Genomic DNA, 19,000 nt, shown 5'->3' on the forward strand with positions numbered 1-19,000 from the left:
GAGCATTCATAACTAATAAGAAGTCCCCATATCATGATTTAGGAACTGGTTGGTGGCCCAAAAGAAAGCTTGCTACGCTCTGAAGTCAGATTACTATGTGACCTTGGGTAAATCACTTAACCCTCCTTGTGCCAAAATTTCCTAATCTGTAAATAAGAATAAGCAGACTTCTTGTTTAAAGGATTAAATGAGATGCTGTGTGGTAGGGGATCAGAAAAACACTTTGCACACAGTATGTATTCCAGAAATAGTAGTCATTACTGTCCCCCTTTTTTGAGATAGTCTTGCTATTTAGCTCCGTATGAGGTCGCTGCCTCCGTTCCCCAAGCGCTGGGGTTACAGGTATGTGCCACTATGTCCAATTTTGACATTATTTTTAAAAAGGATCAACCTAGCCCCAGGTTAATTCTGTATTAAATGCCATATGAGAAACTGAAGGCAAGAACCAACTCAAATTTCCCTCATTCTAAGCCAATGAGATAGCTCCAGGCTGCACTGGGGACCATTGTTCCTTCCTCTTAATAGCCAGTGAGTGTCACTGAGTCACAAGAAGGGCTATGCTAGGATATCAACTCCTGTAGAGGACAAAAAGGCCTAGTGCACATGGATAGGCCCTGGCGAAGCCAGGAAAGCTAAACACATACTGTACTTCTTCAGGGAAATGAGGTGCACGGCTGTTCTTCCTGGAACACTAGGAATGATGTAGTTTTACAACCTGGTGATCCTTTGCTGTCTGATGAGATAGGCTCCGTGGCATCTCCCAGAATTTGTGTTGTTACCTATCTAAGGCCTTTACCTCTACATCTTGAGCATTGTTTTTAGACCATAAAACCCATGTTGTGAGTGATGTCACTTGTGCTGTACAGCACCCAAGTGACTTCTGTGCTATCTTAGGGCCAGGCCAGTCTGGATTCCCACAGCCACTGTGTTTGCCTCAGTCAACCTGCCTAGATCCTAATCCTTGGGCACAATCTCTGAGTCAACAGTACCCACTCTTGCAAAGAAGTCAGATGCATTTTGTAAGGAATCTCAATGTAAACATGTCTTAAATTGTTGTGTACTTGGGACTGAATTAATTGTTATCTGAATACTTTTTTCAAAAATTGTGCTGTACTTAAATATAGCTAAAGTAAAATGATCTGGGCCAAACTCTAGAAGTCCTGATACAGCAATGGTTACAATAAAATCTGGCTGAGCGGAGTTCATTCTTATCTCTTCGTCAATTGTATTTTTTCCTGTCTGCTGTAAAACCTGCAAGGGAATCCCCATGAACTCCATGCTACCAACAATGTCTAGAACTCAATATATCTTAGACCCATGGAGGACAGGCACCCAGGCATGAGCCACACAACGAGAGGTGCTAATGAGAAACTGATTACAAGAGGGAGGACGAGCCATACTCTCTCCTCTGGACAGATTATAGGGCCTCATGGGAACCTGGAGTCTGTAAATTAGCTAGCACTCCTACAGATGAGAAGGGGATTCAAAGAACAGTATATATTATTTGAAGATTCTGTGTGTATGTGTGTGTGAGAGAGAACTGTGTGAGTGTGTGAGTGAGAATTGTGTGTGTGTGTGTGTGTGTGTGTGTGTGTGTGTATCAAGTCCAGGAATGAGGTGGGATGAGCCCTGACTGGAGGATTAGAAAACCGTTTTTGACTTCTAGCTGTGGGATCTCAGAGGACTTACTAAATACAAACAACTATACCTTCCCCTATCGTCTGCATAAGATGCATGGTACTCATCACAAGTATATTGTAACATAAATTATGCAAATACAGTAAATGCACTAGAGTCAGCCTAAGCCTTATGAAGCACATTCTAAATGTCTATGCTAATTCTTCAGGACTTTCTATGAATTAAATTAAATTTTCTAAGAAGTCCCAATAAAGAAAGATTCCAAAAATCATCTTCAGACTGCTAGTGAAAAGTTAAGTTGCTGGCCAGGCAGCAGTGGCACACACCTTTAATCCCAGCCCTCAGGAGGCAGAGGCAGGTTGATCTCTGTGAGTTCAAGCCCAGCCTGGTCTACCAGAGCTGGTTCCAGGACAGGCACCAAAACCATAGAGAAACCCTGTCTCGAAAAACCAAAATAAATAAATAAATAAATAAAAATAAAATAAAATTCCTGGTAAGACTACCTCTCAAGATAAGAAAGTGAACTACCGCAGTTTTCAGCCTGTAAATGAAAGAGCTGACTAAGAAAAAAAAAAATGCTCCTTCCTTGCTCTGTGACAAGTTACTTAGGCATAGCGCATGTGAGCTGTCTGGACGACTCTGCTTTTAATCTTTTCCCTACAACCATTCACTGAGAACTGGATGTAGCCCGTGTGACTCCTGCTGTGTTGTCTGGAGGACTGTGTTGGGGTGTAGAAGTTGTAGTAGTAGTAGTAAGGGGAAGGAGAGAGAAGGAGTTAACACGGGCTAGAAGGAAAACATCAAAAACGAGAGAACTAGAAGGGGAACTTCAAGAGTAAAGACAGTGCTCGCTTCGGCAGCACATACACTAACATTGGAACGATGCAGAGAAGATTAGCATGGGCCCTGCGCAAGGATGACACGCAAATTCGTGAAGCGTTCCATATTTTTCTTTTGCTGGAGAGAAGGCTCAGTGGTTAAGAGCATTGCCTGCTTTTCCAAAGGTCTGAGTTCAATTCCCAGCAACCACAAGGTGGCTCACAACCATCTGTAATGAGGTCTGGTGCCCTCTTCTGGCCTGCAGACATATACACAGACAGAATATTGTATACATAATAAATAAATAAATATTTTTTAAAAAAGAGTAAAGATAGAGTTAGATAGAACACATGAGTACGGAAAATGAAAGAAAGAAACCATCAAAAAACGTTTGAGTGTCTTTTTCCCCTAACCCCCTCAGAAAGAAAAGTCTTAGCTTATGCCAATACTGTGGATTCCTTTCGAGCCCTGAGATGCCTGGAGGATGGCTCCCCAGATAGCAATACACAGAGAAACCCTGCCTCAACAAACACACAAGAAGTCACCATCACTGTGACCAGTCACCACGCGGCTAAACCCTCCGCCAACCCCAGAGTGAACAGACATTTTCAGAGTAGCTCCTACAAGGTTGACGTGAACTGAATCCTGATTTACCTGAAAGTGTAGTTCCCGGGGATGAGCTTACTTAGTTTTAGTATGGCTGTGTCTTCAGAGATCTTCACTTCTCTCAGAGGCCCCTTGAGCTCCTCCCAATGGTACTGGACAATTTTATCGTCATCAGTGCTCTCTGGACCACAAAGAACAGCAGTTAGGAGACAATAATGTTGGGTCTCAGCACTTACCCAATCTACACAAACCAAGTAGCCACATAGAGAACTCAAGCTAGAAAAACATAAAATTAGATTCTTTCTCCAAAGCAGTTTTTCCCAGGGAATACTGGGTCAGTTGGTCCCTTAGGGGTGTTCCTGTGTCATTTCCTAAGGACTCTAACATAGGAAATCTCATTAAAATGCTATTGTGTGAAAAAGGAAAAACAATTCTTTTTTAAAAATATTTATTTATTTATTATGTATACAATATTCTGTCTGTGTGTATGTGAGAGGACACCAGACCTCATTACAGATGGTTGTGAGCCACCATGTGGTTGCTGGGAATTGAACTCAGGACCTTTGGAAGAGCAGGCGGTGGCTCTTAACCTCTGAGCCATCTCTCCAGCCCCCAGGAAAAACAATTCCTAAATGCATGAAAGTAATATTGAACCCTCACTTAAAAGAAATGAAAATTAAAAATACTCTTTCAGATACTATTTTTTAACCTATCACACTGATTTAAAAAAAAAAAGTTTCAGACCATCGAGATGGCTCAGCAGTAAAGGATTTGCCACCAGGCCTGACCCCGAGTTCTGTCTCCAGGCCCCATGTGGTGGAAGGAGAGAACTGATTACAAGTTGTCCTCTGATTTCCATCACCCTCCCCTAGCACATACAACAAGAAAATGAAATAAAATTTTTTTTGTTTCACAGCATGGTAAATATATGGAGAAAAGGGCCCTCATATTAGCTGAACTAATACAGTTTATTGCTCTACATGGCAACATGTATCTTCACTACTAATTAATGTAATAATTCTAGAAATTTACCTTACAGATATACTTTCATGTATGTTAAACATCATGCTGACATATTATTTGTGGTAGCACTGCTCATCACAGAAATGAATTCAAGTAACCTAAACGGTCACCAACAGATACCGTAAACAAGCACACTGACTCTCCATACTCAGCAGAAGTCATCTTTGAAAGTGGGATAAGCATTTCATGCACTGATCAGACAAATCCTCCACACGGAGCCGAGCTCCATCACAAATGACAGTGTATGTGACATGTGGACGTGTGGATCAGAGCAAAGACGCCGCCGCATGTTCAGTTTCCAGATATGCAGAGAAGCCCTCTGCAAAGGCACAGACAACAACTGCAGTCGCTGCTGTCTGGAGGACTGGGGGACACTCTCCTCATGCTGTCTTTACATAGTATTCAACTTTGACCTTCCAAACTATGAAGCAACAAGTGGTGTTGGAACCCTTCTACCCTTCCTCTGACACCGGTTTCCTTCTGGGCCCTTCCTCTTTTCTTTTTTTTTTTTTTTTTTTTTTTTTTTTTTTTTGGTTTTTCGAGACAGGGTTTCTCTGTGGCTTTGAAGCCTGTCCTGGAACTAGCTCTGTAGACCAGGCTGGCCTCGAACTCACAGAGATCCGCCTGCCTCTGCCTCCCAAGTGCTGGTATTAAAGGCGTGCGCCACCATTGCCCGGCCTGGGCCCTTCCTCTTAACAGAGCCATTGACATCTAATGCTGAGCCCTCCTTAAGTGTGCTCTGCTAGAGCAGGGGCTGCCTTGGTCAAAAAGTGTGTCCGTGTGCCAAGACAGGCAGAGTGATGGAGATGGAGCAGATAAAAGCACAGGACTGAAACTACCTGAGCACTTTGGGTTGGGGCTTGGTTTTTATTCTGTTTTCCCAGTCCAGCTCCTGTGCATGCTATATAAACACTGCACCACTGAGCCACATCCACAGGTCCAGAAACCTCGGTCCACAGTCACAGTGAATAAAGATGATGGCTCCAGAGCACATGCTGCTCTTCCAGAGGACCAGAATCCATATCAGGTAGATCACAACCATCTGCAACTCTACTCCATCTAGGGAGCAGACCGTCTCTGGCCTCTGGGATACCTTGGGTACATGCACATACATACCCCTCATACCCCTACACATAATTAAAATAACAACAATAAATCTTCAAAAATCATTAAAACAAAACAAAAAAGAAACAGACCCAGGCCAGGTGCACAGTGAGCCTCTCCAGGAGGCTGACGATAGCCTTTTAGGCAGTGAGGTCTGTTGAACACTCCTAGGACAGCCCTTTTGGCTACTGATGTAGCCAAGAACTTGATTCCAACAACCAAGAAAGGAAACAGCATCTAAGCAAATATGTAAACCAGTCAGTTTCAACTAAGGTAATTCTAACTGTATGTACAATCCTATTTTCTCTGAGTAGAAATGTTACTTCAAACAGATTTTAGCTGGCCTGACTGGTAACTTCCCAGTCAGTTGCTTGGGATGGTTGACCTTCCTGTAACATGGTTAAAAAGACTGATCTAAGCAGAATATGGACACAGCTGGCCCTAGAATTCACAGTGACTTCCATTCTATAACACTTAGACAAATACTCACGGCTGCCATCGATAATGGTTGAAGTGGTTGGCAATGAGATCTCCTGGAACTGGGGGGACACAATAGCAACAGGAGGCCGATTCTTACGGGGTTCTGCAAGAGAGTGAGCCAAAAAGAAATGGGAGAGAAAAATTTAAGACTGTAGGAGGGTGGGGCCTTTCTGTGTTGATTACAAATCCTTTTCAATGAATGGCTGACGAATGAAGTAGTACCAGACAGGAAATTATCAAGACCAGGCTGCCATTCTAATGGGAGACACCTGCTCAGGCCTGTTCCAAGCCTGACTGTTCCCAAGACCATGCCAACACGGAGCCTGTTAGCCGTGTAGTCTTGACTGACCTTCAACTCACAAACCTGAGGGCTAGACTGAAATATGCTTCACTCCGTGGCCCTGTGCGCTCTTTCAATGTGTCAAGCTTCGGAAAGCACATGGCTGCCAATCGCTACTTCTGGGTTAGCACACAGCTCCACTCATGCTAGTCAAGCGCCTCACCATCGAGCTACAGATCTAGTCTGCGGGTCACACAGTCAATGTCTGGTGAAAAGTCTACTTTGGGTTCAGAGCCCAACGAATAAACTCTGTTGCCAATAGAAGAAGAAGGTGGCACTGACCTATGCCAGTGCAGGCACTCTCTCCAGCTCCCTGCAAATGTCTGTCCAAATGCAAACTACGAATCCTTACTGTTGTTCTGCAGTCTACCAACATGGCTAATTTTAAGAGAATGACAGTATGGATTCAGGACTGAGTTTCCAATGGGAGAAAACTGGTAGTGTTTAAAAGAGGTCACCTGGTTGGTCACTTGGCTTCTCCAGGACTTCAAGCTCCCTTAGTTTCTTAATTGCAACACTGGGTCATCTCTCGGCCCTGGTCACTTGGAGTCTCTGGCAGAAAGTCATTGCTTGGGCCATTCCCATGTCCAGTACACTTTGCTACAATTACTACACTGGACTAGGAATTGCCCAATAAATAGAATATAATGGACCCCCCCCCCCAAATGAATAGGAATCTCAAAGCCTGAGGCCAAATCTCCCTCTTAGGAGTCCTGCAGAGGGAGCCCTGAGATGGACGCATACCTGGCTTCACTGTCACGTTCACGTAGCCTTCCCCATGGGCATTCTGACCTTCCACAATCACCTTGAATTCGTACAGGCCTGGAGTCAGCTGACAAAGGAAGACAAGACCCTTGAGATGACTGCAAGGAGCAGAAGCTTTGTTTTAGACAACAGAGCACTTGAGCTTTCTTGGCCTGAATCCTGCACTCTTTTTGGGTCCTGTTCTCAAAGTGGAAAAAGTAAAGTAGCTAAAGGGATTAAAGATAGGTCAAATTAATAAGAAACACATCTTTTAATGTGACTCTTATTACTGGCTGTATCTGGAACAAAAGAAATGTTTCAATCTCTTTATACTCCAATTTTCTTCTCAGAGGAACACTGAAGAAAGACCCAACCATCCCACTTATGAAATTAAAAAATCAAGACTTCTAAGAAAAACATCTTATTAAAAATAAAAACAACAAATGGGTAACTGGAGAGATGGCTCAGTGGTTAAGAGCACTGGCTGTTCTTCCAGAAGATCTGGGTTCAATTCCCAACACCCCCATGGCATCTCACAATCATCTGTTAACTAAAGTCCCAGGGGATCTGATACCCTCTTCTGGTCTCCTTGGTCAACAGGCATACAAACGGTAGGGAGATATGCATGCAGGAAAATCACCCATATATACAAAAGCTAATTTAATTAAAACAAACAGGGCAATGGTGGCGTACACCTTTAATCCCATCACTTGGGAGACAGAGACAGACAAATCTCTGAGATCAAGGCTGGTCTGGTCTACAAAGTGAGTTCCAGGACAGCCAGGGCTATTACACAGAGAAACCCTGTCTCAGAAAAAACAAATCAAACCAAACCAAAAAAACCCAAAACAAACAAAAAAATCCAATCATGCTTAAATATCTGATTTTCCCTTCCGGTTTCCACCCAGTGTATACATACCACCAGAGAGGAAGCACAGTGAGACCACCACTGTCCCACTATGCAGCAAGCCCTCTAATCCTTGACCACATACAAAAAAAAATAGTTTAATTCAAGGTCATTTCTTTTTTTATCTTTTTTCTTTTCCTTTCTTTTCTTTGTTTTTTTTTTTTTTTTGGTTTGTTTGTTTGGTTGGTTTTTGTTTTTTTGAGTCAGGGTGTTCTCTTTGCAGCCCTGGCTGTCTTGGAACTTGCTCTGTAGACCAGGCTAGTCTTGAACTCACAGAGATCCGCCTACCTCTGCCTCCAGAGTGATGGTATTAAACGTGATCACCACCATGCTTGGCTTCAACTCATTTCTTCAGAGCCAAACATTACCTGTATTATCCCAGGCCAAATTTCAGAGGTATTAGGACCTAGCTAAAAATCAAGGTATCAAACTTTTTATTGTTTTTTATTTTGTTCAGTTAGCATAAGTAATGTCCCTGATTATGATATAGTCTCTTTAACATTCATTAATCCTAGTGACTATAAAACACTGCAGGAATATATGTATGATAATTCACACAAAAATTCCACATTGCTAGATACTTGAGTGGTTTCCAAGTTTTTGTTATGATTAAAATGAACATCATGGAAGAAAATAAAGATTTTTCCTTATTTTCTTCTTTTTTGTGTGAATACCATTCAGCCAATCTCTCCTCAAAATGCTTTTGTCCCTGGCTTCCACCTTGCTCCCCCCATGTCCTCTGCCTCACCCCACACACTCCCACTGGCTGCCCTGAGCTGTGACTACACCTTTGATTTTAAGCAGATCTGCAAGTTTATCCCTCGATCCAAACTTATCTCCTGGTTGCTAGTCCTTTCTTCCAGCTGCCAATGGATCCTCTAACCCAAATGTCCCATATGCACCTCAGTCATATACTCCAGATGACTCAATCACCTATCTGTAAAGCTCCTTCAAATTTGGTTTTTCTGTCCTCATTTCCTCTACTCCAAGTCTAAAAGCTAGACTCAGCCTGGACTTCTCTCCCCCAGTATCCCCATCCAGTATCTCAAACTCATCTGATTATCCCCACCCACACCCCCTCTGCCTTGTTCTTCATCCACTCATCACAGCAGTTAGGAATCAGAGTGTGGGCTTTGGGATGGAACGTTCTAGAAACAACCCACCATTTAATGGCTTTGTGAAATCTGGCCAAGCCATTCCCTTTTTAATTTTTTTTTTTATTTTTTCATTTGTAAAACAGATCTTAATACCTGATATCTTGAGGTTTTATGACAAAAATAATTAAATAAAAGAATTAGCAACATCTCTGTAGATGGCTTCTTGTTTTAATTGTACTTTGGTGTTTTTTAGTCAGAATTTCAGAATAATATCATTTCCTACCTAAATGTGTCAGTAGACTCCTTATTCATCTCCCCCTTTTCATCTTATCTCCGCCAATCTGTGGAAGGCCACATTTCTAAACTGAGAATCTGAACCTCTCACAGGCTCTCTGTTCTATAGAAAATACTCAAGGTAAAGCCACCGAGATGGCTCACAGGTAAAGGCACTTGATGCTGGACCTGACAGCTACACACAAAGAAAAATAAAGAGCCAAAGGCATTCAAAGTCCTGCCACCAGGACCTCCTCCTTCCCTGACAGGTGCTCTTCACAGGCCAAACCATGTAGCGTTCCTTCCACCACAGGTCCTGCCTCTGAGAGATTTCTAGAGCAGGGCTTCTGTTGCTAGAATTTTCCCTTTCCATACACCCTTTACCCAGTAAAGAGGGACCCTTTCATGACCCAAGTAGGTTAACTCTAAGAAACCCACAGTAAGCCCCAGGACTTCAGTGACCCCAATGATAACCATCAGTGGCCCATTATTGCCCACAAACCCTTTGCTATAATTACTTGCTTCTTATGCTGCCTAAACTCTATTATTCCTAAATATTAAGATTGATGTGGGATTCCCCTCTGTATGCTGTGAACCATTGGTTAATGAATAAAGCTGCTTTGGTTTACCGGCAGGGCAAAATAAAACTAGGCAGAAAAACTAAACTGAATTCTGGGAAAAAAGGAGGCAGAGTGAGAGAGATGCCATGTAGCTGCCAAGGGAGAAGAATGCCCACTGGAGCCCACCGGAACTTTGCCAGTAGGCCACGACCTTGTGGTGATGTACAAATGAATAGAGATGGGTTAATTTAAGATGTAAGAGCCAGTTAGAAATATGCATAAGCTAATAGCCAAGCAGTGTTTTAATTAATATAATTTCTGTGTGATTATTTTGGGTCTGGGTGGCCGGGAAATGAAAGAGCAGCTTCTGTCTACATAAGATTATGATTTTGGCTGGATGTGGTGGCGCACGCCTTTAATCCCAGCACTCCAGAGGCAGAGGCAGAAGCAGATGGATCTCTGAGTTTGAGACCAGTCTGATCTACATAAAGAGACTGTGTCTCCAGGGGAAAAAAAAAAGATTATGATTAATCATTGGGTAATCCCAAGTGGCTGCCATAGTATGCAGTAAACTGTCATTGAATGCAGGAGCCGCTGGGCCAAGGGACATGAACATCTTATTGCCTATAACTACTCTGAAGATCCAGTCATGTGGACACAAATAACCTCACTTATCTCTGGAACTCTGAAGTGCTTATGTCACCTCACAGAGCTGTTGAGTGTATATTTTCAGCCATCTCTAGCATGCTGTAGTCTTCTCACCAGCAATGAAAATTTGAGAATCATACACTAAACAAACACTGGCTGTCCGCCATGGAGACTTCTACTAAATTGGATTCACCACTAAAAGATTGTTCTCAGCTTCAGCGTGGCCAGAAACTCTGTATTCCCTGTTTCAGAAAGTCAGGGGCTCTCCCCTCACCCTGCAGGTGGAAGGAGGCAAACTCACCTTGGACAGTCGGAGGAACTGGGAGTGTCTCCTTTCCATCTCCCCACTGTAGTCTCTGGGATGAGTAATCAGCTGCCAGTCGTAGGTGTAGGTTTCTCCTATAGAAGGGCAGTTAGGAAAACCATGAAAACACGCACCTACACACAAAGAGCTGCCAATAACAAATCGCTTCTACAGCCTGCCAATAAGAAACCTTTTTTAAATCCTGATAAAGCTGTGGCTTTAACAAGCTGCCCTAAAGCTGTAGGGAAGCCAACCATTTCCTGAAAGGGCTCTTGTTGACTCAGCCACAGACAGGGTCTCTTTCTTTCATTCTCTCAATAGTGCTCATTCTGCCCCACACCACCCTCCAGCCAATCCTCCCTTTTAAAAAAAATCAGGTTGTTCATGGTGTATCTCTCACTGAAGATACATGCCCTACCAACCACTACAGATGAACTGATTGGGAACAAAGGTCATTTTCTTACAAAACTTCTTTCCCAACAAAGAACAGCAAAGACTTCTAAATAACATGGTTCAAAAATAGCATTTTACAGAATGCTAACAATGCTAGTCTAGCTGAGGTCATCACACCCTGGTGAGTTAAAAGAGCTAGTTCATTCCTGCTGAGCTAAATAACACCCTGCAGAAGATGGCAAGGCATGGCCCATTTAAAACAGGCCCCACTGAAATTAATTAAGATCAAATGAAGCAGTAAATGGTCCTCGTTTACAGCTTAGACTGTATTGTTGCATAGCATGAGGGTAGAATCCCGTCATCTATGAGGGACCATCTGCCGGCCCCTCCCCCCCGAAAGTAATCTTCAGCTGGGGTCAGATGCACCAGGAAAGGTGGGGTGTGACAGGAGGGCTGCTGGTTGCTCCAGGGAGAGAGAAAACAGTTCACAGCGCTCAGCAAAGCATGGCCACGCTTTTACCTGAGGAGCTCAAATGTTGAACACAACGCCTAATCCTCCAAAACCTGAGAAGCAAATTTTATTTTGTAAGTGTTCCTTCATCAAACTAGCATGATGATCTGGCCTGTGGTCATCTCTAGCTGTCCTCACATATGCACACACAAAAGTCAAATCTGAAGAGGCAGGGGAGCAGCAGCAGCTAGGACTCATGCTAAGAGATAATTCTTCAAACTGTAATTAAAAAAAAATTCCCACACAGAAAACATATTCACAATAGCTTGGGAACTGACAATTTCATATATCAAAAGCTAAAAACAGACTTCAAAACAGGATGCTATTCCTAGGCCAGAGATGCTCACGGAATGAGTTGTGCATTAGAGGCAGAAGTTCACCCACGGGTGGGAATGTACACACATAGAGGCTGTAGACAGAATGCTGACAGTCGATCCAGGGCACAGCTTTGAAACCAGACCTTCCAACCTTACAGACATCCGTGTGGGCTGCCACAGTGCAGAAGGGATCCTGCCTCAGTGGCCCCATCTTTTAAAATGAAATTATCTATCTCAGAGAACCAAAGAACTTGGACAGAGGAGAGTAGGGGAATTTAAGAGAAATGTGTGCTTTGTAATGTTGATCTGCAATATGATAATAATTCAAAAATATGTGTGCAAATATAAGTTAGAAAAAAAGTACCGCGGAGTTGGGCATAACTTCCACAAAAGAGCAGAAGTGGAGCAACCACTATTAAGAAAGTGTTTTCCTCTCCTCCTTCCTCAAGGATGACTAAATTCCTTCACCTTGAACGTAACACCCAAGGAGGAAAGAAGAGAGCCTCTCTGAAGACAGCGGTTGAGCATTTTCATTCCTGTCTTACTCTGCCTTTGGGAGCATCTCCTCCCACTCCACCTCCACTCCCTGAGGACCCAGCTCCACCAGCTCTTTCTTGAGGACTCTCTCGGCCTTCCTTCCTAGCACATCTCCACTCCTTTGTGCCACCTACCGACTCACACTCACAGAAGCACCCTTTATCAGGGACCCCCCACAGCCACCATGCTTGCCCAGAATCCAGAGAGGGCAACAGCAACCAAAGAATGAAGCGCCCTCCTAACAACGACAAGATACCAAGAAACACCTTAACCGTGACTCCAGATGCTTACATCCCAATACAAACACACAAATATGAATAACCAAGACAACAAGCCTCTTCAGAAGCCAGTAATTGCAATAGGCCTTGAGAACTTAGCTGAAGCACAGGACAAGACTTCAAAATTGCAAGTCTAAATATATTCAAGAACCTTAAAGTGGAATAAATGCCTTAATGGCGATTGTGAAAATACAAGTGAATGAAATAATGAAAACGGTTCAACACATGGATGTAGAAATAGTATCACTAAAAAGTAAACAAAACCCAAAATGAAATAAAACTGGAAATGAAGGACTGAAGATGTCAAACAAAAACCTCAGAGGTGCCAGGCGGTACCTGGAGGTAATGGCACTGAAAGAGGGAAGTGGACACTGGGACCCACCCTTAACCAAGAAGCCATCTGCAATTGATACTCCTGGCAAAGGGACAATCAGTTTCCTCCAGTGGCATGCCCTAGGTATATCAACCACACTAAGGGCATACTCAGCAAAACAAACTCAATGGCATTTTTAATGGATTTCATTTCATTTTGCTTTGTTTTGGGCATTTTTTGTCTTATTCGTCTTTTTATGTGGGTTTTTGTTGTTGTTGTTTTTTGAGACAGGGTTTCTCTATAGCTTTGGTGCCTGTCCCGGAACCAGCTCTTGTAGACCAGGCCTGCCTCTGCCTCCCGAGTGTTGGGATTAAAGGTGTGCGCCACCACTGCCCAGCATGTGTTTATTTTTTTAATTTTGTTTGGTGGTTCTTTGTTTTTTCCTTTTCTTTTATCTATTTATTCATATATTCTGTATATATGGGTGCTCTGCCTTCATGCACATCAGAAGAAGGAATGTGATCCCATTACAGATGGCTGTGAGCCACTAGGTAGTTGCTGGGAATTGAGCTCAGGACCTCTGGAAGAGCTCTTAAATGTTCTTAACTACTGAGTCATCTCTCCAACCTTATTTTTTTTAATATTTATTTATTTTATGTGTATGATTGTTCCAACTGTGTGTATGCCTGCAGGCCAGAAGAGGGCACCAGATCCCATCACAGATGGTTGTGAGCTACCATGTGGTTGCTGGGAATTGAACTCCGGACCTCTGGAAGAGCAGCCAGTGCTCTTAACTTCTGAACCATCTCTCCAGCCTTCCAGCCCTCCAGCCCTGTTTTTTTGGGACAAGGTTTCTCTGTTTCATCTTGGCTGTCCTGGAACTAGTTCTGTAGACAAAGCTGTTCTCAAATTTGTTGTTTCTTGTTTGTTTCTGTATTTTGTCTGATTTTGTTCTTGAAAGAGGGAGGAAAATAAGAGTATAAATATATAAAATAAGGGAGATCTGGGAGAAATTGGAAGAGAAGAAAAACATGATCAAAATATATTATGTGAAAAATTTTTTCAATAAAAAAAAAAAGTGGAGTGACCTAATAAGGAAATGTTACTTCAAGAACAAAAATAGAGAGTGGAACAGGGTTCCAGCTCTGGGAAAATATATTCGGCATGGATATACTACTTAGTATTAGACTCCCACACTGAGAATATTGAATTCAACCACACGCACACCTTTGATCCCAGTACTTGGGAAGCAAAGGAAGATGATTCTCAATGAGTTCAAAACCAACCAGAACTACACAATGAGACTGTCTCAAAAACAATGAAGAACATATTCCAAAAAGATTTTATTTTCATTATTTTTAAATTATGTGCAGTATGTGTCTGTGTGGGGGTATGTGCACATGAGTGCAGGTGCCCTACATGCCAGAGGCATCAAATCCGATGGAGCTGGAGTTAAATGTGATTATGATTCACTCAATGTAGGTGCTGGGAACTGAATGCACATCCTCTGGATGAGCAGAACATGATCTTAACCACTGAGTAGTTTCTCCAGACCCAACAACAAAAAATAAGAGAATCAGAAACACACAAACATAAACTTGAAGGGCTCGTCCTGAAAGAGGAAGAGCATTTTACTTGGTCAGCCTTTTAAAGTAAGACACAAGCCAAACCCTTTCTGTCACAGGAGATCATAAAAGATCTTCTGTGTATTCCTTGTTGTCCTGGAACTAGCTCTGTAGACCAGGCTGGCTTCGAACTCACAGAGATCCGCCTGCCTCTGCCTCCCGAGTGTTGGGATTAAAGGTGCGAGGCATACACCACCACCCAGCTGAGATTATGGCTGTTTATGAGTCACATTTGGTATATTAACACACACTTAAAAGATGAAATGGATGTTCATATTATAAGATTTGAAACAGTGAATTTATCATCAACTCTCTTATTTTTTAAAATCAAATATCATTATATATGTGTATGTGTATATGTATATATATATATATATGTATGTGTGTGTGTATACATATATATATAAATTTTTTTTAAGTTTCTCGAGAAAGGTTTCTCTGGGTAGCCCTGGCTGTCCTGTAACTTGCCTGTAGACCAGGCTGACCTTGAACTCACAGAGATCTGCCTGCCTCTGCCTCCTGAGTGCTGAGATTAAAGGTGTGTACTACCATGCCTAGTGGTCACCAACTCTCTTATATGACTTATAAATATAAATTTTATTTGCCATTTTGAAGCTTGTGCTTTCACCTCCCCACCTCCTGTGTGTGTGTGTGTGTGTGTGTGTGTGTGTGTGTGTGTGTGTGTACAGGCACACGTAGGTCACAGGACAATCTGTAAGAGTCAGTTCTCTCCTTTCATCATGTGGGTTCTGGGACTTGAACTTGGGTCATCAGGTTTGGTGGTAAGAGCCTTTACACACTGAACCATCTTGCCAGTCCTGACTTTCTCAAGTAACAATCTATATTAGCAATCATCTTGAATAATATCAAGGTCTGCACCTGTTATTTACTAATTGTTTAGCCAAAATAAATGGTATATCTGAGTCTTTGTTCCTTCCTTTCTCCCCCTACCAAGTGTTCTACCACTGAGTTATACTTCAGCCTATGGACACAACACAATCTTATATAAAGACTCACAATAAAGAGCATCGGCTAGGCACTGGAGAAGTCACTTACATACAGTCACATTTGGTCCTTTCAGGTCATATTGTAAAACAGGGATTACTGTTCCTAGTTTTACTGAGAAATAAAAACCTAGGAGTAATTTGCTGAAAATACTTGAATGACATCGAAGCCTACAGAACCAGGCTGGAGAGCAGCTCCATGACAAAGCACTTGTGTAGCATGTGTGAGACAAAGCATGCTAAAGAAAGCAGAGTCTCTGCTCTCCAGCTGTAGAGAACATCCCCTCCTGTGCTGCCTGCAGATTTGTGTGCCCACATGCCACATCCTGTCTTCACAGGGTTGTTCCAAAAGCAAATGCACTGAAGCTTGTAGCTACCAATGCAAACACAATTGTGTTTCCCAAAAGCTTACCTTGTTCTGGTTCTGGGAGAACGTAGGCATTTAGCTGAACTTCATTCTTAGGCAGGGTGATCTGGACACTCTTCCCAGCAGACACCACCAGTTCCTTTACAGCTGGAACCAAGTGACAGCACCGTGAGCAGAAGCACACCCAGACCGCTCTCTCCAGTCATCCTCAGCCACCATCTTCATTTGCTACTTGTCTACTCTCGAATTCCCTCAAGTTTGATTCGGTTTCCACTTTTCCATTGGAAAGGGTCTCTCGAGGTTATCAGAAAGCTGCTTCTGAGATTTGCTCCCCACCTCAGGCTGGGGGCACTCACTCCTGCTGACTGCCTCCACATTAAAGCTCTCACAACACCAGACAGAGCTCAGGGCTCTGATTTCTTCTGTACTGCACTAATGTCTGTCTCCACATCTGCGTTATATACTACTTTCCCAAGAGTCCAAATTCTGCTTCAATGACCACTTTTATCAGGTGAATACCTTTTTCTTAAAGCATATAAATAACAAAGGATAAGGTCAGTCAGAAGGCCCACCTTTTCCAGTTTCTGTGACTACCGACTCATTGTTCACAGGTTAAGATTATTCTAAGATTCTTAATTCCTTTCCCATTTGTGTCCCACCTTACCCAGCCCATCCGGTCTTGCTATGACATATCCATCAATCTCTTGCCTCCCACACAAAGGCCTAAGCTGGCATAGGAGAACCACATGGACTCACCTTTCCAACCCAGTCCTGCCTTCCCTCTCAGCATCACAGAAGCCGTGGAGCCTCTGGGAAGCACATGGAGGCTGCTGCAGCTGTTGGCTCAAGTGGGATGTTTACCTTTCCTGTATTCTACTTTGTTTCTAATTTAAACTGTCTCTTCTCCAAGAGTTCTTTCCAGATCACTGCATTTCTGATCTACTTTTTGAGTCATTTCTGCATTTCTGGAACTCCCAAATCAGCACAAAGCTGTGCACTGCTCACACTATTGCCACCAATCTCCTGTGTGTCTGTGTTTCTCAACTTTGGCATTATTGATATTTTGCATCAAACAATTGTTGGGGGGCTGGGGAAAGCAGATGGTTTACACCCACTTAAAACCACTGATTCAGTCTTCCAGCAATAGCTGTTTACTGGAGGCCTTGTAGGAAACAGCAGACTGGTCAGCTTGTATTCTAAGGCTGGGGGTGAAAAGGGATTCCTGAACAAATAAGGAACTTGAGGTTAATCTGCCTCTGCTCAGGAACATTGTTGCACTTAGAGAGGAATGACACCATAACCTTTATGAAACTGTAACCTGCAGCTGCCCCAGGAGATGGAATCCTCTCTGATGGAACTTTTGGGCGGGGAGGAGTCATTATACTCAGTATAACTGATCAAATCTGGCTAGTCAATACAGCAAAAGCCAAACACTTCAGTTTCATAGACACTCCACAGGCTTTCTCCTGAACACAGAAATCTCATGTGGCTTCAGGACTGGAACAGTGTCATGTTTCATTAAAAGCAAAGGAGACCCCAGAAAACCAAAAGTGGCAAAAAAAAAAAAAAAAAAAAAGAAGTGTTCACTGGTTTTGCCTTGCTGATGGACTATCTCTACTTGGTCCCTCAGTCCTGCACCATCAGGCAAAATTGGTAAGGCTCTAGGCCTAAGCCCCTTCCCATGCTTGTCCTGAGAATCAGGTGGCAAACGTCTGACCCATAGCCAGGCGTCTGGGAGGCAGAGGGGCACATCAACACTGCCTCCCTGCATATCTGTTTCTTCATTCTTAGCACCACCTGTCATACCGCCCCATTTAGTTAGTTAGTTAGGTTTTTGCTTGTTTGTTTGTTTGAGATGGTCTCACATAGCTCAGGCTTGTCTCAAGCTCACACACAGTCAAGGGTGATTTTGACTTCCTGGTTCTCCTGCCTTCACTCCCAGATAACAGGTGTACACAGCATCGCCAGCACAGCTTGTGCCTTCAGGTCACAGTGGCTCTAAGAAAATGGATTCCACCAACTCTCCCAAGTAGACAGCTGCTGAGATAGGGACCTGGGGCTCCAAACCCACACTTTCAGGGGCACAGACAGGGTCATGTACAACAGTCAGGCGTGCCTCCTCTGTTGTCTCTAAATGAAGACTTGAATCAAAGTCTCCACTTTCTCCTCTCACCTCCAAGGACAGGAACAGTGAGCCTCACCTGGGTATGGTGCTGAGGTGCTCTGGGAAGAGACCTGGGGCGTAGGGGTAGCATAGCTGTAGGAGGAGACCACTGGAAGAGGGGGATCGGTTGGGCTGTGCTCAGTGCTTTTTACTTGCTGAGTACTGGATGTAGGACTGGATTGCTCTGATGGTTCAGGATGGACGGACACATTCTTTGGAAAATCAGGAGTCTGTGTAGTATGGTCAGTGGTGATGGGACTGGGAACTGTGACGACTTTGTGGACCTAAAGAAACATGAAAGATTAACTTCAGTGAGCAAGTTACAGACTCATTGGGGTGGGCTCATGAAATGGTATCCAAAACATGGAAGAAATCAATCTTACCACCCAAAGTCAAATAGTGTTAAAATTTGGAGCTAAAGACTCATTGACAGGATGCCTGCCAGATATGTAAAAGCCCTGGGTTTGATCCTCAGACCATAAATTACAGACAAAAAATAAAATAAGCTGGGCATGGAGACTCTCATCTAAATTTCTGGCACTCAGGAAGCTTAGACAAAGCGTTTTTGACAAGAATCTGAGGCTAGCTTGGGCAATGGAGTAAGAACCTGTCTCAAAAACAAAACAAAACACAAACAAAAAAAACCAGGGAGTTCAAGCAATGCCTCACCAGTTCAGAGTGCTGGTTGTTCCTTCAGAAGACCTGGGCTCAATTCAATCAATGGTGATTTCAATTTCAAGAATCCAAAAACCCTCTTCTAGCCTCTGTGGGACCAGGCACACATACGGTGTACAAACATACATGCAGGCAAAACACCCATATACATTAAAGAACTTTTAAACTTAAAAATGACCAAGGGGGGCGCTGGAGAGATGGATCAGCGATTAGAGCATTGCCTGCTCTTCCAAAGGTCCTGAGTTCAATTCCCGGCAACCACATGGTGGCTCA

The 19,000-nt window shown here is 43.2% G+C and overlaps 1 protein-coding gene and 1 non-coding gene across 2 annotated transcripts in view; one reads left to right on the top strand and one right to left on the bottom strand.

The window, feature by feature from the left end:
* The window catches only part of Kiaa0319l (KIAA0319 like), a 104,338-nt gene that overhangs the window by 24,744 nt on the left and 60,594 nt on the right, over positions 1-19,000 (bottom strand). The window contains exons 3-8 of the mRNA XM_005353228.1: positions 18,090-18,336; positions 15,934-16,035; positions 10,541-10,638; positions 6,755-6,842; positions 5,681-5,773; positions 3,112-3,244 (exon numbers count right to left, since the gene is read on the bottom strand). Of these exons, the coding sequence (XP_005353285.1) occupies positions 3,112-3,244; positions 5,681-5,773; positions 6,755-6,842; positions 10,541-10,638; positions 15,934-16,035; positions 18,090-18,336 (761 nt within the window). The remainder of the gene's footprint in view (positions 1-3,111; positions 3,245-5,680; positions 5,774-6,754; positions 6,843-10,540; positions 10,639-15,933; positions 16,036-18,089; positions 18,337-19,000) is intronic.
* On the top strand, positions 2,483-2,589 carry LOC113456693. The gene has a single exon (XR_003377448.1). It is a non-coding gene; the product is annotated as a U6 spliceosomal RNA (small nuclear RNA).

Source organism: Microtus ochrogaster, chromosome 10, assembly GCF_000317375.1.
Source record: "Microtus ochrogaster isolate Prairie Vole_2 chromosome 10, MicOch1.0, whole genome shotgun sequence".
In the NCBI taxonomy this organism is placed as follows: domain Eukaryota; kingdom Metazoa; phylum Chordata; class Mammalia; order Rodentia; family Cricetidae; genus Microtus; species Microtus ochrogaster.